Source organism: Chaetodon auriga, chromosome 24 (assembly GCF_051107435.1).
Source record: "Chaetodon auriga isolate fChaAug3 chromosome 24, fChaAug3.hap1, whole genome shotgun sequence".
In the NCBI taxonomy this organism is placed as follows: domain Eukaryota; kingdom Metazoa; phylum Chordata; class Actinopteri; order Chaetodontiformes; family Chaetodontidae; genus Chaetodon; species Chaetodon auriga.
In genome coordinates, this window is record NC_135097.1 from 4718161 (window position 1) to 4742066 (window position 23906).

The following is a 23906-nucleotide window of genomic DNA, read 5'->3' on the forward strand; positions in this document are numbered from 1 at the left end:
GAATGACCGTCATATTAAAGTATGGAGAAATGATCATAGCGGAGTAAAAAGTACAATATTCACCACTGAAATTAAGGGTAGCAGAAGTATAAAGCAGCACAAAAAGGCAATTCTCAAGTACAAATACCACAAATTTGTCAGGACAGTACTTGAGTAAATGTAGTTACATTTCATCACTTCAGACGAACTAGATAGTAACCATTGGTTTTTGTCTCAGCCATCACTGAAAGAAAGCAACACCAGGCAGCACAGCATAGGTTAGCAAATATATTTTAATATATAATATTTATATTCATTTTAGCACAATGACAAAATGGCATAATTTCAGTTCAGTCTCATTTAAATCATGACAAAAAGCCACACCTTTATATTGTTTGAATAATACCTCATATCATGTTTTGTTGCAGTCATTGCTAAATAAATCCTGAAGTACTTCTCGCCCCATGAGAGGAAAACCTCAGCAAAAGTTTCTAACAGCATTGAGCCCATGGCATCCAACAGGGTTATGAGCTGAACGCGATAATGTAAAGAGGGACGCGACGACGGTCTTCTCTGCATCGATAAAATCAAGTTTCTCTGTCCCTGGGACAAAACTGATATCAAGCTAAATTCACCTGCGTGAACACCATCTAAAAGCCGTGAATCTGAATGATCGCACTTGTTTGAGAGCAATAAGTCTCGTTTAATATGATGGATTGGATTGACTCTGCGAAACGAAAAAAAAAAACCACATCTGTCACTTGCGACACCATTTTGAGAATGAAGCACATCAATCAGAGATGTGTCCACCCTCAAAGGTGTCGAGACGGTTCGCGTAACGCTAACACACGATCAGACTTTTCAAAACTTGTCTGACGCCTCTGCAAAAGCCTCCTCTGACCTACAACTCCTTCATGCTGAGTCAAACTGTTAGATGCCTATAAAACCTACACCACACCACAGGAATGTTTTCAGCTTCATGACCTCCCCTTACAAAGATCCGATTAGTGTTGAAAACGCAACACGTCAAAATATCTTCTATTACTGCAAACGCACACGTTTCGGAAAAACCTCCGATCAAGCCACAAACATCAACATCTGAAATCAAGATTGTTCACGAACATCACGAGAAACTGCTAAATGTCAAGCATGTCATGATTTCAAGTCCATCCACGCCAGCAGTCTGCAACTGAATCAAGTTGGCACTTTCACCCACGACGTGAACGCGTGCTTTTTTTTGTGCACGTATGTAAACTTCATTCGTCAAAATGAAAAGACAAACATTGCTTTGCTGTGCAGCTCTAAAGAAAAGTAAGCAGGTGTGGTTAAACAGCTTGACTTCATCTCACTCCTCCTGTGACAGTTATAAGGTGCGAAGGAAACAGAAAAACATTGCTGCACAACTTTCATCCCACACGACTGACCACACGTTCAGCATTCCTCACATCAACACATCTAATTACCATGAATTACATCTCACCATTGTACAGCATTCTTGTGCAAAGCCTGTCACATTCAAAACGATGCTAACGAGACACGGAGATGTTTCCCAAAGTCTGAACCTACGTATTTCTCCCAGCTCACACCTCTACGTTTTATCTTTAACAGCTCAAACCCCCAAAACTATTGTTCACTACTTCACTACTCTACTCAGCACTGATTGGCTACCAGTTACCTCATCACTTCATTGACCCTTAACCTTTCACTGACACCCTACTTAAAATAAAAATAGCAAATAAAACTGTGGACCCAAGTATTGGACATTATGAAAGAAATAAATGATATGAATCAATTGTGTGAAATACATAGCCACGGCTAAATAAACCAAGAAATTGCAAGGTAATTTAAAGAAATGATTAAAGCAACTTAATGATCATCCATCTTATTTTCATATATTAACATATTTCTATTTCATGAAGAGCTTTTTATTTTCAAAATGCACTTTCAGGCAATCACGTTGCCCCAGCTTCTCTTAAGCTAGCAATGTCAATGGCTGCTACCACATTTACCCTGTTAGCTCTTGTTAGCTAGAGCAAAAACAACGCAGAAGTTATTCTGATTCATCTAACTAGAAGCTTTTGCTGTAAATAAACACAGTGCAGACACAGTAACTTACTTTTAACTTAGCTAAACAGGGTGCAAGCTACCCATGTCGCTGGCTAGCTAACTAGGCTCAGTTGTTTAGCAGTTCTAGCTAGCTAGCTAGGTAAGCAGCATTTGCAGCCTTGTTAAGCAAAATTAAAGGTTAATTAGTGTCTAAATGTGGGAGCAGTTGTTGAGCTTGTTTGTTCAGCTGATTATTTAACACAACTTATTCATGTCACTACATTTAATATTCAATACTTTGGGTTACCATACAAAACTAGAGTTACTGCTTAATATTCAGATGTTTTATATAGCTATCTTTTTTTGTTTGTTTGTTTTTAAGTAGATTGAGGAAATACTTTTCATGAAAACACTGTTAAAGATCCAGTAAATAAAAGAACTGATCTGATACTAAAACCTATTTGTTTCAATTATTCTTGTAAAACTACAGCCTACAAATCAAGCACCGATGTTACCGTCTACATCATCCTAAGCCAACGTTTGAAGACACGACAGTCTGAACTCTCTATGTTTCCTGCTCTTGGTGTAACGTGACATGTCTCATACGAACAGAATGGCAGATTATGACTTGTGACTGCTTTTGTCTTTTGTCATGATTTGGAAACTCTCTGAAGAAAATCATTTTACAAGCAGTGACCACAACACATCTGATCAAATACGACACAGTAAAACATAATATGTTACATATCAGTAAATACAATGAAATGAATATCACTTTTTTTTCTTGTTTTTCCAGAAAATCATCACCCAAAGCTGAAACAGCAAAACATAAATGAAGAGAATAACATGAATTATAAAAGAGTCGATGCATGGTCTGCTTTACATTAGATAAGCAACACGTTTTCATCCCCGTGATTTGTTTCCAGTTAGTAAAACAAAACCAGGATACGTAAAAACAACAATATATAGGCATTAAATAAATTAATCAATTTCAAAACAAACACAGTGATATATATTCAAAATACATATTTACAACCAAATAAAATGAAAAGAAAAATACAGTCTTATCCTTAAGGGAAAATGACAGTTTGAATGAATTTAATGGACTGTTAGCATCACATGCTGAACACCTTCACATATATCGATATCGGCCTCCGTTTTCTACTTCATCTATACTCATGTATTGGTTACAATCAGGTATTCGCCATAAATACATATATATTTTAGTAGGTTAATCCTTTTGCAGCATTTACTAAGTTGATATGTACTCGGTACACGGAAATCCAAATCTGACATCATCTGTGACTGATATGTTGATATATTATGTGCCGACTGGCTACAGAGGAAAACGCTAAGCAATGCCAAACATATAATCTGCCTGGTGATGGAGTCAGAGGGGCTGCGCCGCGCTTACCATGGTGATACTGATGGAGCTTGATTTTAAAGGGGAAGGAAACAGGAAGTGGATGTGAAGAACATTAAGAAATGAATGTGCGGCACAGCCACGTTTTGATGCTGATGATTTAATTTAGACTTCAACCAGGAGCATCTAGAGCATCACGCAGTTGGATTTTTTTTGTTCCTTTTTCAATGTTTCAAACTACTGACAAACTAACGCACAGTTGCTAACGTGAGTCCATTGCCTACTGAAATTTGGAGGGCGAGAAAAAAAGAAAAAAAAAGTCACTTGGTCACATACATCTAAATTCACAAGTTCAAAAAGTACTCCAAATAAAAAAAGGAAAAAGGAAATACAATGGTCCCAATCCTCCCTTGCTGATATTTTGTACACTAATGGTAACGCATGCTAAGATCTGGAAAGAAAAACCTGCCTTTCTCTTTGTAAAATTACCAAAGCTCCTCACTGAGTGGCAATCCAACATTTATGGCAAATAATTACATTGAATTTTAACACGGGGAGAGACCGTCACCCACAGGTCATAGCAGTGAGAACTACTGCCTCCCTCTGCCTGACAACATGTGATGAATGCAGTCGTCCTCAGGCTACAGGACGGCAGTTACCGCTTCACTTGGGGTCAGGCCTGGTGGGGGCTGGTCTGGACACTGGAAGGAAAATCCACCCAGAAATACTCTGACACTATTACACCGATTTGGTCATTTTGCCTTGATTATTGTACTTCTATCACTGATAAATCAGCTTCTTTAAACTGTTGATATACTGCAGTTTTATTTTGAAAATCTACCGGATTCTCTACACCGTTCCTGTGTCTGACATCCTGTCTCACTCCGTCTGGAGAAGAAGTCAGGGATCACCGAGGTCAATCAGTCATCCAATAGTTGTTCAGATCTTTCAGTCTGGCAGCCTGATTGACCAAATCCACAACGCCGTCTACCGCTCCATTCAAAGTATACTTTATATAAATACAACAGTGTTAAAGGATTTAAGGGTGGATTTTTCCTTTAACAATAGTATTAAAACGCTTAATCCGGCCTAGATTAACTGGATGTCTCAGGCAAAGAAACATGTCCACTGTTTGTAAACTATCAAACCTCGCCATAGAAATGCAGGCATTAAAGGACAATCGGATGTTTTAGTTCTTAAGACTTCTCTCGCACAAGAGTAGAAAGAAAGTTGTACAGTATAGTTGGTCTAACAAGTTTTTTTTTTTTTTTTTCCAGTTTCAAACAATGAATATTGAGAAACAAGCATTTATTTTCTTTCCTGAAGCTGCACACACTCACTTCCTCTCATCGGGAGCTTGTCAAACACACTGACTCGTCGCTCGTGAAGAGTTCAGCTGTTGAGATTAAGTGATTTGCCGGGAGGATATGTTACAGTGCAGAGTTTTCCTACAGACATTAAATGCATAGGATACAAATCAGTCCAACACTACGATATACGGCGAGCAATACAAAAGAAAACAAACAAAAAAAAAAACAGATCACGGAAGCTGTGATCAAAATAAAAGCGTCGCTTGTTGGCACAGGGGCTGGAGTTCGGTGGCGAGGAGGAGGAACGAGTAGTCGTACACTGATCGATTTTTAAGGTGTTGGTTCGTTTCTTTTTTTTTGATCCTACAGCTTTGATCACAACGAAAACGAGGCGGCGGAAACAGACCCACAGACACTCGGTACACACCGACACCGAAGTCCTTAGCAAATTTCAGAATAAAAGCATCGTGGCTCTCTTTAAAAGTGAGAGCCGCTTGGATGAAGTTGACGTGTGCGCCGGCGTCTGCCTCCGCTTCGCACACGATCTCTCACAGTTCTGAAAGATTTCGGGGTAAACACAAAGTCCGCTAAGGCTTCAACGCGGGGAAAAAAGAGACACAGTGTTCAAAAGAGCAGTTATTATAGTTTAGTTTCAACAGTCTTGCTAGCTATTATGTCGGTGCATGGCGGGAATGGCATAGTCAGCGGGTTAATGAGCTGTTCATTAGAGCTCCGCGTCACAAATCTACTTTATGTACAGTTTATTAAAGGACATGTTGTATGACCACATGCCACGCTTTCTTCCTTTGACATCGTCTCCTACTTTTCTCTTACGTTTTATTTCCTGTTCGTCCTCTTTCAGCCAGTCAGTGAAAAACCACGAGCTGTTTATTATCAGCGCAGAAAAATGGCGAGAGAAAGTTTAGTTTTCCCACACGGCAAAATATAACGTCCGATACGATCTTTGAAAATACACTTTCTAATGAGGTCCAGGTACTTTTAGTGCTCGCTAAGCCTTCGTCGTCTCAGTTCAGATTAGGTAAAATTAGGGTGAAAGTCTTGACTTAAAAAACCAGATATGGTGAAACTGCTGGACCACAGTGTCCTCTATGGACTACACACTGCGGGCCAATATATTATTTCTGCTATATTTTTTGTAATATATTATTTGTATATTTACATCTGTAGCCAGCTCATATAACGGACCCTCATGCTAACTCACCTTGATGAAAGGAGAACCTACGGACAGGGAACGTCCATAGTATAGAAATAATTGCTTTCCCACCTAAATATTTTCTCTAAATAACTCTTGCTATGACTCATAAGCTAAAGGCAAATATTGGCTTTTCCTACGAAAATCAACTTTAAATATCTTCTAAAATATTAGACTTTTTTTGTTTTGCTCTTGAAACACGATATAATTCTCTGTGTTCGAGTAAAGGGAATGCATACAGAACCTCTAGCTGAGGAATAGTGACCGTCCTGTCCTTTAAGTTTGACTTAAAGTTTTGTTTCAAATACAGCGACCTCACGGCAACGTGGCCAAAAGAGGCATTAATATGGTCACTTGATAAGTGTAATTATTTTAAAATGAATTCTACAGGCTGTCAAGCAAAGTCAGACAATCTGGGAAATCCTTTCATTTGCCTTTTTGCCAAAACTTAGATGAGAAGATTGATACCACATATGAATTGGTTAGCTGAGCCAGTTAGCTTAGCTTAGCGCAAAGCCAGGAAACTGGGAGAAACTGCTTGCTTTGCTCTATCCGAAAAAACAAACAAACAAACAAACCAAAATCTGCCTCCCAGCGCCGCTAAAGTTCACTCACACAATATATCACGTTTATTTAATCCTTTGACAAAATAAAAACAAAGCTAACCAGGCTAGGTGTTACTCCATGTTTCTGGCCTTTGTGCTAAGTTAAGCTAACATGGCTTCATACTCCCAAAATGTCGCACTCTCCCATTCGCATTACAAACACACCTGAACAGTTAACGCAGCCGCACACTAAAACAATCACCCCCAGAAATGATGTGTGAGATTAAGATTAGCTTTCACTTTCTTTTTACGAAGTGTCGAGTTTAGCTGCAGGTTGAGATAATTTTCCATCACGTAAATTGTGTATTTACATGTTTTAGTTCCATTTTATCTCCAGATAGTACGTGTCAGTCTGCCAGTTTTGGCATTTTGGCTATGTTTGCATATTCAAGGTGAATCAAATGACAACTTAGCACTGCTGCGTTATGTTAGCCGTAGTCATGTAGCACTGCACACGCAGCCTCTCTGTTTTTATGTATTGGCTTTCTCTGAGTTTCTGAAAAATACAACTTTGCCATTTCATTTTATTGTTACGTTTTGACGGCAGGGTTTGTAGTTTTCTTCTCGGGTGGATGTTTTAACATATCTGACCGACACACACGCATACACACACAGACGGCTGCGTAAAAACAGCATCACAGACTGAACAGTGTTCACAGATGAACTGACCCACTCGGCCTTTGAATCGAGGGTAGACTTCGGCTCTCTCTCCTCACACTCATACACTGTCGTCCGATTTCTTCTTCTAATGTCTTTTTTCCCGCAGTTTGCCGTCTCCCCTCAGCTAGGGAAGAGTCTGCATCGCTACGATCTGATTGGTTGCTTTGTAGATGGCTGCCTGCGTGGTTCTGTTTCACGGCATGTGTTAGTGCAAGGAGGGTGGCGTGGCTGGTTGTGTGTGTGTGTGTGTGTGTGTGTGTGTGTGTGTGTGTGTGTGCAGGGGGTGAGGTGGGGGAGTGATGGGAGTGGTTGGAAACGGTTGGTCGGTTGATTGGAGTGCCAGGAGTGAAGAAATCAAGGTGCACAGATCAGGGCTGGGGGTCGTGACCTCACACTTTTTTAGGGGGAGGGGCCAACTTGATGATCTCATCTTCAGAGGGCTGGCGGATGATGTCTTTTGGGGGGAGGGGTTGGAAAAAGAGGATAGAGAAAGAGAGAAACCATAAGAAACCTATACGTTGAACACATCTGCACCAGTTTTAGCTCACAAGAATCTATTTTCTAACATGAGCCAAAGCTGTGTGGAATATAAATAAATAAATAAATAATAATAAGGATCCAACATGCAATTTAAAGTTTTAATCCTTAAGAATTCCCTCATTTTTTCAGGAACAGCCACTCATTGTACTGACAGTCTGTATTTAGCTCTCTGTACTAGTAAATCTATTTGTTAGTGACAGATTAATGCTGATTTCAATACAAGAAACATATCAAACTATTAAAGATAAAGTCGAAGATTCCTGGTTTAAAATCACAGTTGATCAGAGAGGAAAAGGGCGAAAAGGAGAAAAAAAGAGGAGATCAATGATTCCCCTTTGAATCTGGACATGATTGTATAGATTATTATTAATGTTATCTGAATATGATGGTTCGTGCCCCTTTGTGAGCACAAAAAGCTCTTTAACTCGTTTACTGAGAATGGGGTTTCTTTGCTTCGGTTGTGTGTTTTTGTCTCTCTTTTTAAATATATATTCATGAATTATTTGTATTTTTTTAATCTTTGAGTAGTATGCTCCTTGTCTTGTTATCTCCTTTAAGAAAACTAAATAAAATTCTTGGCAAAGGTGCTTTAAAATCACATTTTATTGGTATGATTGAACTAAAACTAAAACTACGGCAAGCATAAATAAACTAAACAGTCTTAACGGAGACAAACAGCTCACTCAGTCCATAATATTAATCAACTGAATAGATTTTAAGTCATTTGAGAGGCCTCTGAACAGTGACCGAGGTTTTAGGACTAATCCAAATGTTTCTGCTTCTCACCAAACTTTTTAGGAACAACATGGAGACTTAGAGCAGTCGTCGACCTTCAAATGAAGCCCTCATCACAGGTTACACACGCAGAAGGAGGTTTTTTAAGTCCTGTAATGTCCAAAACGTGCCAAAACCGACCTTGTGTTTCATGAAACTGACGTATAGATCTAACTCTTCGTCTACATGTTGTAGATGTTGACTGTGTTACCTTTGTACTTCTTGGCTGAGGGGATGCGCGTGAGCTTGGTGTCGATCTCGTCATCCTCCGAGATCTTCAGCACGGTGGTGCGGTACTCGATCACCCTCGTCAGCAGGTCCGGTCGCCGCGAGATCTCGAAGATGTGCTCGATGTACGACAGATTATCTGCGCGAGAGGTGTTGTTAGCGGGCTCGCTCACCCAAAACGCTTCAGTCGTCCGCTGAGGGAGAGTGATGATGCGATAGCTCACCTTGGGCCAGCTTGTCGTTCTTCTCCAGGTAGCTGAACCACTCCTTGGAGGAGGTGATGTTGTTGCTCTGGTCCTCGGGGATGTCCTCCTTGCAGGCCGACTTGAGCTGCTCCAGGTCCTCGTTGGTGATGTTTTCAGACAGGTCGCTGAGCAGAGAGCTGTACTCCGCCATGGTCTGTTCAGAGGCAGAGAGAGGGGACAGACAGTTATATATGATGAATAAAAGGATGCCAAGAGGAAAGAGGTCAGCGGAGCGAGGCAACAGAAACAAAGAGCGGTGACTGAAAATATCCTCGTGTGCTTAAATTGCTCAGCGTGCAAACAGCCCACCTACTTCCCAGACTGCAGATGGAAACAGTCAGGACGTCTTTGCTAATGACAAAAGCACACTGTCAGAGTGGGATGGGAAAAGCACGGAGGCACATCGGACGAGTCAATCTCCTCTCTTTGTGAGATCATTTTGTTTTTGGCAAGCAGCCAAAAGAGGAGACTGACTGGGAAGACAGGACGGGACAAAAAGGGACGAAAAGCTGTCTTCTGACTTCATTAAGGGGGGATCTATGCACTCAGTCAAGGACTTCAGCCAGCGCTCGGCTTTTGTTTCCCATCACGAGGTCATTAATTTCTACTGACGTTCATTTGACTTGAACTGATCTTTGAGGCCGGACAGAGCAGACTGGAGCGGAGCAGGAACCAGCGAGCTTTGGGCTGAGCGGCACAGACGACACAGGGAAGCCGGAAAATATTGAGTAGAAAATATAAAATGACATCAGTCTTTTAAACTCTGCATTAAAAAGCTTCCTAAAAGTGCACTTTGACCTTTGGCATCATGTGTCGAGGGGGAAAAAACATTAGTTATTAGTTCATTTTCATCAAGTTAAGCTCTGATGAAAAATCCTGTGGCTCTCTGTCTCCCTCTAGTGGACTGACTGAGGGAGAACATGCACGTGAGGCTGTAGCAGGTCTTTGGCTTTGTCCCTCTGGTCTGTGTCACCTTACATAAAATGCATCTCAAGCCAGGAGGCAGAGAGATTTTAAGTGTGCTTCGTCAAGATCAAACCATAACGCTTGACGTGCTGCAGTACGTCCCCCCGCGTCCACATTCTTCATCTGTGTTTGTAACCCATCCTATCCTGATTCCCCAATTTTGCTGTTATTACTCCAGTGCACGCATTATCTGTTTGTTTTGGTGAGTTTTTCTTTGGGTCTGCAGCGGTTTGTCATAGTGCTACACAGATAAAGACACGGCACGATGGGATCAGCATGAACACAATTAAACACCGACTCATGAGACAGAAAGACAATAAATAACAGAGCACGGGAGTGACAAATTAAAAATGACTGTAAACATATAAATTCAAACGGCTACTACATCCAGGATAGTATCCCACATAGTGCACATATTACAAGACAGGAGCTACAGTACGGAAATGACGGAGAGTGAAGCGCAGTCGTCGATATAAAGACAAAGTGCGCGTGAAGCTGAGATGCAACCATGATACTTCTGAGGCCCGCTATTGGCTGATTCTGAGCTGGAAGCTTGGGAGGACATTTTTGGGAAGACATGAAGGTGGGAGCACCTACAGGCGCCGTAAACTAGTCCGAAGACGGACGGCGTTTGTGTAATGACTCTCGCTGCCAGCAGGGGGAGACAAGTTCTGGATTACGGCCCACTTCTGGCCAAGAGTTGACTCATAAGTTCAGGACCATGTGTTAGAGAGCATTTCTCCTGAGTTTCACACACACCAGGTCTTTGGAGGAACACTTTCTGCACAGAAAATGGTTTTTATTGACCGTCACTGGCTGGTTTTCAGACCTGCAGTGGGAGCGGTGGTCACAGGATTCAGGACGCAGGCACGCGGTGGTTACACACCAGCCTCGCGTTGAGGAATGACGCCAAGATCCCAGAGTTTAAGTTACCCTGTTTTTCTCTCTGTGTGTGTGTGTAGGAGTGTGTGTGCTGGCATGCGAGTTGTTCAGAAACAGAAAAAAAAAAGAGACAGAAAAACAGACAGAGTGATTCAGACATGTTGCGAGGCCGTCTGCTCTGTTCAGCTGCGCCTGTTTAGAAGAAGCAAAGAAAATAGATGAGGAGGAAAACGTCGCAGCTCAGAAACGCCGAGATCCAGACCGCGGCTCAAATCTCGCTTATTAACATATTCGGGTCAAGCTACTCGTCTGCATCTGCACATCCGGATGATGGGAAACGTCCGTGCGTGTTTCTGTCGTTGTTCTGGTCACACGCGCACGATGAGGAGAGCTGCAGAGGAACGAGAACAGCTGCGTTTTGTGCAAACGGTTCAGAAAATCAACTGCTAACAATTAGGATAATTGATTATTCCTTTAAGTGCATTTCTAAGCATAAATGCGTCGTGATTTTCTCTCCCGATATTCAATAGAATGAGTGATTAGGGTGCAAATGAATGACCCAAAGTTGGCTGAAAATGAGACGTTCGCGGCCTCACGTCCAATCAAACGGCCGCCTCGGGATTTCCAATACCCCGTTGTTTCAGCGAGATTCTCCGCTGCCCCCAGTTTAGCTGTGTGGAAATGATTAAGGTCACCGAAAAACAGCTGCATTCGAGCTGAATGGGATCCAGTGTCCTGCTCGGGGAGGCTTTGGCAACTTTGGGGCGAGATACAAGTCGCGGCCTCCCCTCTCTCCACCTCTTCCACCATTCAACACAGCTACGACAGAAACATCCCAACACATACGTCTTTTTCTGTGTCACACACAGCAGCCCCCCCCACCCCCTCCTCCACCCTCCCCGGTCCCTGGCATCCATGCATCTGGCGAGAGGCTGCTGCTCGGTGCAGTGCATCATGGGCACTGGCACGAAGCTCTGTCTGCCTCTGATCCCCTCAGTCTCATCACAGATAAACAGGCCGTACAGAAAGCCCAGAAGAGCTCTGTGATGAGCGGCGTGACCTATATACAGAGCTGCTGTTACCTGCAGCGACCACCAGAGGGCCCCCATTCGCTGCAGAGCACCAGCATCTCACAGCGCTATCTTTACTTAATGATCTTCAGCATGCCGATACGGACATATTGATGGGAGCTGATGCTTTAAAGCTGAGCTGGAGACGCTGATCTTGTCACAATTTCCACGTCAGATGCCAGTGATGGAAAAAAAATGGCCACTCGTTCATTCAAAAATACAGCTAAAATGTTATTGTTGCATCCACCACAGATCAAAAGTCATTAGCCAGAAGATGAGTAGCTCTACATCCCGTGCTGAGATGGACGGGCTGCTGCAGCGTCCCACAGCTGATGAGGGCGAATGTCCCCGTGCCGCGAGGCTGATTTAAGGTCACATTTGTTTGTCTGTTCTCTAATGGCTAATGGTGGCATTTGGCTTGGTTTGTCTGATCCACGATCTAAAGCCTCGGGGCGGGAGCACAACGATGACAGGGCGCTTTTTACTGTGCGTGTAGTGTGTGTGTGTGTGTGTGTGTGTGTGTTATTTCAGTCCTAAATGTCACATTCATCTCCTCTCTAACCAGAGCAACTTGCTCAATCAACACAAAGCGCTGTGTGGGAGAGAGCAGGGACACGCACCTTAACTCCAGTGAATGCAACGAGGGGCTGAATACTCACTGTGTGTGTGTGTGTGTGTGTGTGCGTGTGTGTGTGTGTTCTGTCTTGAAATGCATGTTTGTGAAGTGTGTGTGCATTTTGCATGTGTTTGTGTGCAAGTGAATGTGTGTTCCAACGCTTCAACTCACCAACTTGTGTGTGTGTGTGTGCGAGACGGAGGGGAGGCTGAATGTGTGTGTGTGTGTGTGTGTGTGTGTGTGTGTGTGTGTGTGTGTGTGTGTGTGTGCGTGCTGGACCCAGGTCGCCCTGCCTGCTCTCTGTTTTGCACCACAATGGACTGGCGCGGCTTTTGTGTACTTTCAGAGGAGAAAGGGGAAAAAGAACAACAATGGATGGAGAGGCTACATTTAGTGTTTCTCTCACACCACCTCCCTCACACCACCTCCCTCCACCCGCCGCCTTTAACTCTTTCTCAGCGCCGAAAGAAAAGATGTTTCTATCCAAACTGTCAGTATTGTAATGTTAAAATGAAAGGCTGAAAATCCACTTTTTACAGTTTGTTCAGAGATAAAAGCGACAAACGTGATCACAGTCACGACTGGACCTGAAATGACTGATTACGTTGACAAAAAAATATAATAATGATTTATTTTTTTGGCACAAACCGGCTTCTTATTATGACCTTATCTCACCATTACAAGAAAAAACTGCTCTTTTTAGGGCACAAACGGGCTTCCATACGTCTGCTCTGTTGTTGGATTAAAGCACAACATTTCAGCCAGTCTTAGTGGGTCATTAACAGTAATTCTCTGGCAGCTGTATCGAACTCAGATCAATATATTAAAGCAGAAAACATGACAATGACTGAACCCACCTGTGCTGCTGAATCAGCTATAATGACAACAGTAAAAGTGATCATAACGAGAGTCAGACACTCAGACAGAAAGTGACCCAGACGTTTCTGTGATGGCCGACTGCCACGCACTGTAAAAAGTACAGGTATGTATGCGTTTTTTAATTCTTGTGCGACACTGCAGTCATGCTGGATTAAAAGAGTCAGCGAAACGAGCGCTCCCCCTCTGCCCAGTCTCTCTGGGACGAGCCTGACACTGCCTCCATACATAGAGACCCACTGTGCTTCACATTCTCATGGACACAAACGTGCTTTTGTCTGCTCGTCGCTCTGTCTCTGCAGCCGGCGTGTGTGTGTGCGTGTGTGTGTGTGTGTGTGTGTGTGTGTGTGTGTGTGTGTCTTTAAATGTGAGAGAGGCAGGGAGAAAGAGCTGAAATCACTGAAATGATAATTGTATAAATCAGATTTCTGAGATGAGAGAAAAGCAAACAAAAACAAGAATAAACTAAGTGCGCTGGGTTAAATATGGAAGTTTATCGGTGACAAAACGTTTGATGAGCAGTAAATTCATTCAAATTGTGATCAAGTTGTGAAAGATTTACACTTGAGTTCATGCTCAGTTTGAAATTTCTCTTCTCTCACAGTTTTGTCTGTCTGCACCTCTCAAGAGCTTTAGATCGTCCATGCAAGTGGGTTATTACGACTAATCATCACCTACATCTGTAGGTGGCGACCTCTAGTGGTTCTAGTTATTATGACGGGAGCAAAGGTGTCCACGTATGGACGAGGTGGAGAGGATGGACGGGTCAAACACAGGACATGAACAGTCCTCCGTTTAACCTGTCCATCCTTTAAACGGAGGGGAGACAGCGAGCCTGCCTTCTTTCAAAGATAAAGAAAGCCGCCTACCACCACGTCTAAAGCCTGCAGGAAGTCACTGTGCTCGGTCCCCTCTGTTCACAGTCTTTATGCTAAGCTAGGCTAACCACGCGTGGGCTCCTCTGCATACAGACAAGAGTACTGATCTTCTCATCTAACTCTCAACAAGGAAGTGAATGAACTTGTCAGCGCACTTGGACGTAGCCCAGCGTGCACCCTTTCAGAATAAAAGCCCCATTAGGATGATTGACGTCCACAAAAACACACATTTTATGTGCGCCGTTTTGTTTATTATCATAGAATTTCAGTCTATTCTGTCTGCATGTAGAGGTCTCTTATTCCCCTCCAAGTGTTTACAGCATGAACTATTTTTGCTCTAGTTTTGTCGTTAACGGACTTCCATAGGGTCTCATGGCATAAATGGATGCCAATCTCCTTCCACTCCGTGACTAAACTGTCAACCCCCCGCCACCACTTCCACCACAGTCTGCTTTACAATGTGCAATGAGGCCATTGTCCATCCAGAGCAGACGCACTGTTCTCCCTACGCGGCTCCTTTTCTCGGCCTTTATTTCCAGTTTTTCCTCTTCGATCCTTCCTCTCACGCCCGTCTTCATCGCCACGTCAGATCGCGAGAGGTTTCGTAAATGTGCAACAGCACGCGAGCACAGAGATGGAGTAAAGACAGCAGCAGTCGATCAATACACTCCATGAAGTACATGAACGCAGCGCTGAGGCGGCGTCGTACTCGTGAACACACAAAGAGCTCGAGAGCCGTGATATCCGTCGCATGCTAACAGGGATCAAAGCCATCGTTCGATTTTCCATTGAACGCCTCATATTTGCCCACACTTCCTCTATTCAGCTGTACTGATGCTCAACCTGCTGAGTGCTCGTCTTTGTTGAGCACACACACGCACGCGCACACGCACACGCACGCGCACACATGTACCACAACCGCCGAAACTCCATTCACCCTCCACACCAATGACGTTGCCATGGAGACCAGGCCTGGCTTTGCCTTTAGGCCTGAAGGCTGTTACCTAGCGACAGGGCAGAGACCATCCTCCCTCCCCTCCTCACCTCGCACCCACTCCTCCCCTTTCAGAATAAAAGCGCCCCATTCATCCACATCGTGTTTTCATGGAGACTCTCGTCTAGATGTTGGTACTGTACTGGTGTTTGCTGCTGGTCTTCACGTCAGAGACACACTTTATCCTGTTTGTTATGTTATTGCTACTTTATCTTATTTGCTGTTTAATTTTTACCTCATTTATTGTTTTTTTTTTTAAAGCATCGAGTGCAGAAGCGACAAACTTCATAAAGATATTGTTTTTTTCTACTCTATAAGAACGACCGACGCATAAAAACACGTTTAAATTTCTTTTTCCTCATCTTAAATTTTGGTTCATCATAACCAACATAGTGACGCAATGAAAAAAAAAAGTGCCAGAAAACACCTCCCATGAACACAAACACACAGAAATGAGTCCAAACAGACGACAGGAGGCAGCTGATCCTCTGACTCCAACATCGTGACGGTCATGTGATTAACACGCAGCTCCTGCACTCGGCGACTCGCTCTCCTCCTCTTGTCTTTCTAAATCAAAGCCGTGCACGAAGACAGAAACGCACGGCCCTCCTGAACTCTGCTGGACTTCAGCGACGGAGACAGGCCTTCAGATTTTACCATGGCAACCAAACCGCCAGGATGGCAGCTCAAAAATGTGTCTGACGGAGATCTGAGAGAGGAGCGGGCCGTGCTGTGAGGCTCTATACGCTACGTCCAGACGTCTTTGTGCGTCTGGTTTGTCTCTGTTCTAGTTTTTCCTTTTAACTCGCTCCTCTCCTCCGTCCCTCCCTCCCTTCTGTCTTCACTGCTGTTAGCTTGAGGACCATGAGAGAGACGAATGAAGGAAGGAAGTCATGATTTACCACAACACAGGCTCTTCTTCGAGAGCTCACACTTTCCTTTGAGCGTTTAATGGACGTTTAAGTTGAAAATGCCAAATGTCCACGTTGCTGTCTTCTCTTCAGGGTTGTGGCTGAAGCTGATGATAACTGACGACGTGGTAGATAAAGCATGGCGTCCTCACGCAGCATTTTTTAATGACTGCAATGCAACCACTTGATGCTTTGGGTGTGGATAGTTTTGGACCAAACCGCAAGCAAAATGGTAAAATATGTCAAAAAATGACTTTTTTAGCAGCTAAATAACAAGGGACTTCTCAGGTTTTCCAATTGAGCAAGCACAAATATGGGATGCAACTAACAACTATGTGCAGTATGGATTCATCTGCAGATTATTTTCTTAATAATGTAAAAAAAAAGGCCCATCTTTCCAGAGCTGACAGTGACACAAACTATTTGTTTTTCGACCAATAGCGCAAGACCCAAAAATGTTCAATAAGCCATCATATATGTGCAAGAAAAGCAGCAAATCACATCTGAGAAGCTGACAGCAAAAAATGTTTGCTTAGAAAAGTGACTCAAGCGATTAACTAATCCTAAAAACGCTTGCCAATTAGTTTTCTATCGATTGACGAATCAATCAAGCAGCTATCGATCACTTTAGATTAACAGCCATATTAACAGAAAAACAGACAAAAGCAGCAAATTCTCACATTTAGAAGCCAGAAATGGAAATCAGGCGTCTGCTGGTCGACTGATTGATTAATCGGCTAGTTGTTTAAGCGCTCACTGGCACTTTAAGACCACGTTTCCCATAAACCCGAGTGTTTCGTCTTCATTAGCAAAGCTGCTCCTCATTATCAGGCATCACTTCAATATATTTATCCAATAACTGTCCTGCATAAACCTGACAAAGTGGCATCATACTGTAGACAAACTACGGAGGCCAGTGCAGACTGAAACACACCAAAGCGTCAAACTAAATGTGGTAAAGACTATTAAATATTGCACAGCTTCTCTACCTCTGTCTGTTTCTGCCCCGTCGCTTCATGTTTTACTCGGGGAAGCAGAGCGTACGAGCAGTTAGTCTCCATCTCCTTCATTAAATCCCTCATTAAATATATCCTGACATTTCACAACCTCCTATCCTCTCTTTCCCTCTCTCTCAGTGTATTTTTCTGTTTCGCTCAGATGGACCAAAAGGCAGAGTGTAGGAGTCCCACCCACTCTCCATCTTTAAATCTCCCGTGGAACTCACCTCGACTTCACAAAAATCTGTTCTGCTGTCCATGTATGGCGATACCTATTCTGAAACAGCATCGCTCTTATTCCAAAAACGAAAAAAACAAAAAAAAAAAAATGCAGCAAAATATTATGTAATTACCTCATGTAATTCAGCCAGTGTTTCTTTAAAATGTGCCACAGTTTGAGACGCTGCATCTCTTTCGTATCGTCTATCCCTCACAATACGTCTCTTTTTATCTATACGTCTGACTTCTCGCTGCAGTAAACCTTCTTCCTCTTTCTCTCAGAATGTATCTTCAGCCGTGCAGGAGCAGCAGGAGGTGAGGGATGAGAGAGTGGGAGGCGGAGGAGCTCGCAGTTGCAGGTTGTAGCAAACATCCGCCTCCAAAATCTACCTCTGGGGTCAGGAGTCTGTCCTAAACATCCCGTGAGCGTGCGGCTAATTGCCCTTTCTTTCACGCGTTTGGCTTTGCTGTCGGCGTTTGCACGCTCACCCTTCTTCAAAGCCACTGTGGGAAAATATTCAAAATCATTCTGAAGCATCCTGAAAGAGACTCGAATTTCTGTTTGTCCCTCATCCTTCTGTTGCTATTAGACTGCTGCCTAATGCAGCGGAACTGTATTTATTGAGGTGGCTGCAAGCATTAGCGACAATAAGTCATTGCGAAAGCACGTATTACAACAACAGGAGACAACAGCCGTCACAGATAATATCCTCTAGTTTACAGGTACTTTGAACGCATTGTGCCTGCAGTGAACGGCTGTTAATAAACTGAGCACCGTGACATGATGTATAGCGCTGGTATCTCATGTGCAGCATGCATGACACACAAGTCTTACCTATGTAACACCTGAGTGAATCAGGTAACAAAGCATCAAGTGGCCATGTGTTGATATGAGATGGCTCAGTCATGACCATGATGCTGCACAGAACTGACCATCTTTAAGCTCACTGTTCTGATATTCTCCAGACTGCTGACTTTTCAGTTTTGGCTCACTCTCTCAGCTCTCACAGCATCGTTTTTGGCTGCAGCTCCCTCTGTAACCCTCTGTTAGCTACCTGTCCAGCACCAAACAGCAGACAATTAGCAACTAGCTGCTAAAGAAAGTGGAACCTGAAACCGAGCTAAAAGAAGAGTGATTATTGGACTGACATTCCTGAGTTGGCACGAATCTTCAAAATGCAAAGTGTCAGGAAGGACCTCCTGTGCTGTGCTGTGTGGTTAATCTCCACAGCCTTGCAGAAGTATTGAGTTTTGGGTTGAATACTAGGGCTGGCTGAAGTGAGTAATTCTAGATGAGGTAATGAAAGGCTATCCTTGCACAAACACGGAAGCTACTCTGTTTTAACAGCAGCGCTGGGCTGGATGTGGTTGCTGGCCATGATGGCAGCTATAATTACAGAAATTGGTTAAAAATGTCGGTTTTCATAATAACTCCTTTTCCATTACTCCTGATGCTATCAGAGCCAGCGCCAAGACTTCGCCTCTCATCCTCTCGCGAAAACAAGTTTCTTGAAGGGATGGAAAACGTTGTATGAGAGTGATTTCAAACGTATCGTGATTCAAGATAATTGAATGTTATTGTGAGATGACAGTGGAAGTCAAACAAATACATAATAAATGCATCACTATAAAGACGTCTTTTGCCAAGATCCGAACCAATCTCTCCTAATTGCAAGTCTCCAAACAAGAACTTCCTGTTGGGTTCTTGAGGTCGGCCCAAGAGTCGACCATCGGTTTGTGATTTTTGAAGCTTATGCTGTTTCATATATGCTAGTTCTGTTGTTGGTTCAGGAAGGAACATTGTGGCTAATTACACCAACAAATCAATAGAAATTTGATGACCAATCTCTTTCTTAACCAAAACTTAAAGGTGTTCTCCCCTCTTACGTCCTAATCTCTCACCGATTACACTCTGGGTTGAGGCAGTAATTACACAAAACGTATCATCAAACACTAAAAGTCACTCAGCTACATGCCCTCTGTTGTGTCTACCTGAGTGAACACAGAAGCGCCGTGTAAACCACAGCAGAATCTGACTGGCTCTCAAAAGCAGCAGTCAGACATTGATCAGTGCTCGGTGCTGCAGGCACTAAAGCGATCCGACCTGCCTTCTCTGCGGGTCTCTCTTCCGATAGCAAACAACAAACAGACGCCCCCTGCAGACGGCGATCGAGGAGGAGGAAACACTGTCCAGTCACTGCAGGGATCAACAAGCCCTCGCCGCACATCGGCACGTAATAGCTTTATCCACCGCTGCTACAGCGTGGCATCCTGCTGGGCTACAGAATGACACCATGCTGTTAACACGCAGCTGTGTCTCCTTTTCCATTTCTACTGACGTGGTTGGGGGCAGTTTGAGTTTTGATTCTCTGCCTGTGCTTATTTTGGTTTCTCGAGGTCTGGTAGTTGTCTCCATCTCTGGATAATCTGACAACACTGAATAAAATGCTGCAATAAAAGCACACAGGTTACAGCTGCAGACCCGATGGCAAACTGTTTAGATTGGGCCAAGCTTTTTTTCTTTTGTTCTATCTGGATTCCTGAAAACATTACATGCCATCTATATAATCTTTTCACAGTCACAGCTGCAGAGAAATGATTTGCTTGTGAGGCTACATGTGAAGGGTTCCAGCCCACAACCTGTGGACTTCTGTCAGAGTGCCTGATGCTTGACCTCGATGCTCCTTCAGAGGGCTTAGTAGCTGCACTCCATTTGGCCTTGTTGGTGTGCTGCTTGCTATGCTACCACAAAGTGTGGGGGAAGTGGTTTAAATGGCGGCTCATGAGGCTGCAGGTGAATCACTGTCAGCTTTTAATGTTATGAGAGGCGCTGCTGAGCCTTTTCAGTTGGAATTTACTCGGCACTGTTGGCAACTGAAATGGATCAAACCAACGGTGTGCCTGCGCCTTTAGGAACGCACCCAAAAATTCAAGCGATCAGGTGATTTATGATCCATTTTATCTGCCTATCCAACATGAGGCAGTAGCAGTATACCCCAAGATCCTTCCTGATACCTGCTCGGCCTGTCGCTATGAGCCCAGACACCGCACAAAGAAAACTAAACCACTTGAACACATGGTCGCATTCTTCAAGGTATCTAAAATGCTAACCATTAAAAGGACTTATCACTTATAGGTTGTATTTTCAAAGCTGTGCTTATTAGTGCTCACTTTCGGCCGTCAAGTCCTGAGCGAGGCGAATGTTACGTTCCTAGTTTTTTACATTTCGCCAAATTTCAAGTCCAGTTGTGGAAGAAGTGTTCAGATCAGCAAGTCCAAACTCTAAAAATACTTAATTCAAGTCCTTAAAAACCTTAATTAAGTAAAGCATCAAGAGTCAAAGTATTCAATGCAGAATAAACTGGCCCCTGTGAGTGTTGCAGTATTATTACTGATGCATTAATACATAAGTAGTATTTCACTGTTGTGCTGTTGTTGTACACATATTTCATGAGCTTGATCCATGTTTTATTTGGAGTCTTAAATTTGTTAATTGTCCACTTACTCTTGCTGTCAAATAATGTTGGGGAGTAGAAGCATAAAGTGGCATGAAATGGAAAATACTCACATCCAGATCTGAGGTACTCATAGTTTACTGAAGTACAGCTCTCCAGTCGACAGCTCCGGTAATGCACTTTCAGCGCCAGCAAATATTCAAATTTTGCTGACACGATTTATAATAATCACATCTCTCAAAATGTGAAGTGGATTCAGTAATGGACATATTATGATTTATTCATCCCGGTGATGAGCTAACAGTTAAGTCAGTCCACTAATGGTGAAGCACTCACTCAGACTTCTGGCTATTAAGCGCAGATGTTTGCAAAACGCGAGTTTAAGTGAGGTGGATTTTAAACGAAGATGACATTTACGTCGCCTGTGCGGCTTGTCATTTTTCACTGCTGAGCATAGCGCCGCAATCTGGTGCACGCACACGCATCTCAAATTAAAACACGATCCTGCCATCAAAGGTCAAACACAACGCTCCAGAGGTTGTGCCATCCGCCCCGCCTCCCCTCGTCGGCGTCCTTCTCGGTTCCCTCTCTCCCTACTCCGCCTTTGCTTTTCACGTTCGTTCGTCATAGCTGCCCTTTTTCTGCCTCTCCGTGCTCTTTAAGGTGCAGACACAGGCCAGACAATGAAGCCGCCATCATCACAGGCGCATCCCGCTGCCGGGAAACATAAGAATTGATTTCTGACCATTAATCTTACTTTGATGTCTCTCTCTTGCCTATGTCTGCTCGCCAAATAAAACACCTTGTGTAACACCATCTCTGCTGTCTCTGCCCTCCTTCAACGGCTTCGCTCTCTCGCCCGTTTCTCTCTTGGATGTGCTGTTTGTTTTTGCATGCTTTGCCCATTACCACGGGATTAACCCGCGTCCGGTTGGACATGTTCCCTCAATGCTGCCGTCCCATTCACACCACGGGGCTGGACGGCGAAAGAGGGATGCAGAAGTGAAGAGTGATATTGTGCATGGGATTATGGGATGAGAGGGGGGCAGAAAGGGATGAGAGGAGGTTAGATGACGGAGCGGAGGGGAAGAAGGAGGCTTGGCCCTTTTCCTCACAGACGGCCTCGTGTCCAATGAGGCAGCGAGCACTGCCAGCACTTATCAGTTCAAAAGCCCAGAGCGAGGGAGAGCGGGAGAGAGAGAGGGAGCGAGCGATATGGAGAAGAGGAGGAAGCGCTAATCTGGGGAGAAGCAGCGAAGCGCCGGAGAATATAGGCCACTGGCCCATTTTTCATTGAGGAGAAAAGAAGATTTGCTGTGTGTAAAAATAGTGCAGCTGATTCAAATATCTTCATCTTTTTCGAACAATCCATCAGTTTGTCTTTCGTTTTCTGAAACCGCTCTTTCTTCTCTTATTTCATGAGTCTTCTCCTTCCTCTTGACGCCTTTTCCCAAACTTGGTGCCTTGATTTCAGCAGTCGTTTGTGACATTTTCTAATAAATAAATTCACTCCTCTGCTCATTCAAAATGTTCCTGTTTGAGACTTTTAAGGTCGACCTTTCTCGGGTAAAATCTGATTCACACATGCTGCTTTGTTTGTAGAATAAACAGAAAAATGTAGGAGTTGGCATGAGTGGCAAAAGCTGCCAAACGAAGGAGACCAAGAAAACAGGAAGAAATGCAAACTTAGAAAAAAAAACAAGACTGCTAGCAGCTTCGTGAGGCCGCACAGTGTAGCTTCGAGGCAGCTAACTGGCAACATGCTGCCAATGGCTAACATGCTAACGTTCAGCTGGTATAATGTTCACCATCTTAGTGTGCTAGCATGCTAACTTTTTTAGTACTAAACTCAAAGTACAAGCTGGCAAATTAACTTTGTGTCCCGTTCGAATCCGTAGGTCAACAGTGACCTGTTACTTGAATTACGTCAAAAGTTATGTACGAAACAGTAACGTAGTCTTTTCTCAAACCTAACCTAAGCGGGTCTGGAATTGAAAAATAACCAAACTGCAACCGTTTCACAACGCTAACCACGTGAGGATGAAGGTCCGGTCCTATGAAGGTCCAGCACGCCTGTTGCTGCTACTCTCCAACTGTGATATAAGTCATTTTGGGAGTCATTTGGGACCCATTCAGTTTTTTAGGCATGAGAATGTCTTGAAATGTCTGTATAAACCTTCTTGGCAATCAATTCAATGATAGTTAATGGAAAGAGACTGAGTCTGCCATCTGCAGAGCCACGCAGATGGTGCGGCTGCTGATATTCTATATTTTTCTTATTGCGGGTGAAGTATTATCCACGTAGCCTCAGACTGATGTACTCCTAACAGTTCCCAGCTGTATAAGTTTGTGACTCCTTTCAAATGTTTTTGTTTTGCCAAAGACAGACTAGCTGGAAAGCGACGGACAAACACACTGCAGGTTTCGGTCCTTTGATGGAATTTGTTGACGTCAAGAAAAATATATCTCAGCTTTCAAAGTGCACGAAAAAAAATGTGAATTTGAACATCTTCATGACAACTGGGTAACACAATACGCTGTGAAGATCCTGCATTATGAAAGCAGCTGCTGAGCGGACCTTGTGGTTAGATTGTTTTTGTCAGAAATAATATGGACTAACGCCAGCCTTATCCTTTAAATCCTCAGCAGATACTGTTACCATGCATCTGGCCTCTACTTTCAGTCAATTAGATTTTTACTGTGGAAAAGCCAACATAGAATTTGTGTACAAAAAGGGAAACAAATGTAATCTACAGGCATTCTTCACAGAATAAATGGCTTCATCACACTGACTTGGTCAATCAAACATTCATACAATCCCTTGTTCAGTCTGAATGAAACTTGATGATTAGCTGAATGCAGAGCTGATTGAAACTTTGTGCTCCCTGATGAGGACTAATGACGGCCCCCGGAGGATTGCTGTTAAACCTGGTTTGTGAGGAAACTAATGCATCAAGGCCTATTTTACACCAATCTTAAATTAACAGCTTCTTCGATTTAGTTTTCCTTCTCTGGTTTAGGAAGAAGCTGGTTTACTTTTGATTGTTGTGGTTGGACTTTATCGCGGTCTAAACGCTT

At 43.4% G+C, this 23906-nt stretch overlaps 1 protein-coding gene across 1 annotated transcript in view; it reads right to left on the reverse strand.

Annotated features, from left to right (window-relative positions):
- Positions 1 to 254: 254 nt before the first annotated feature.
- pea15 (proliferation and apoptosis adaptor protein 15) overlaps positions 255 to 23906 on the reverse strand; it is a 47592-nt gene continuing 23940 nt past the window's right edge. The window contains exons 2-4 of the mRNA XM_076724689.1: positions 8943 to 9117; positions 8702 to 8857; positions 255 to 7630 (exon numbers count right to left, since the gene is read on the reverse strand). Of these exons, the coding sequence (XP_076580804.1) occupies positions 7566 to 7630; positions 8702 to 8857; positions 8943 to 9114 (393 nt within the window). The 5' untranslated portion in view covers positions 9115 to 9117 and the 3' untranslated portion in view covers positions 255 to 7565. The remainder of the gene's footprint in view (positions 7631 to 8701; positions 8858 to 8942; positions 9118 to 23906) is intronic.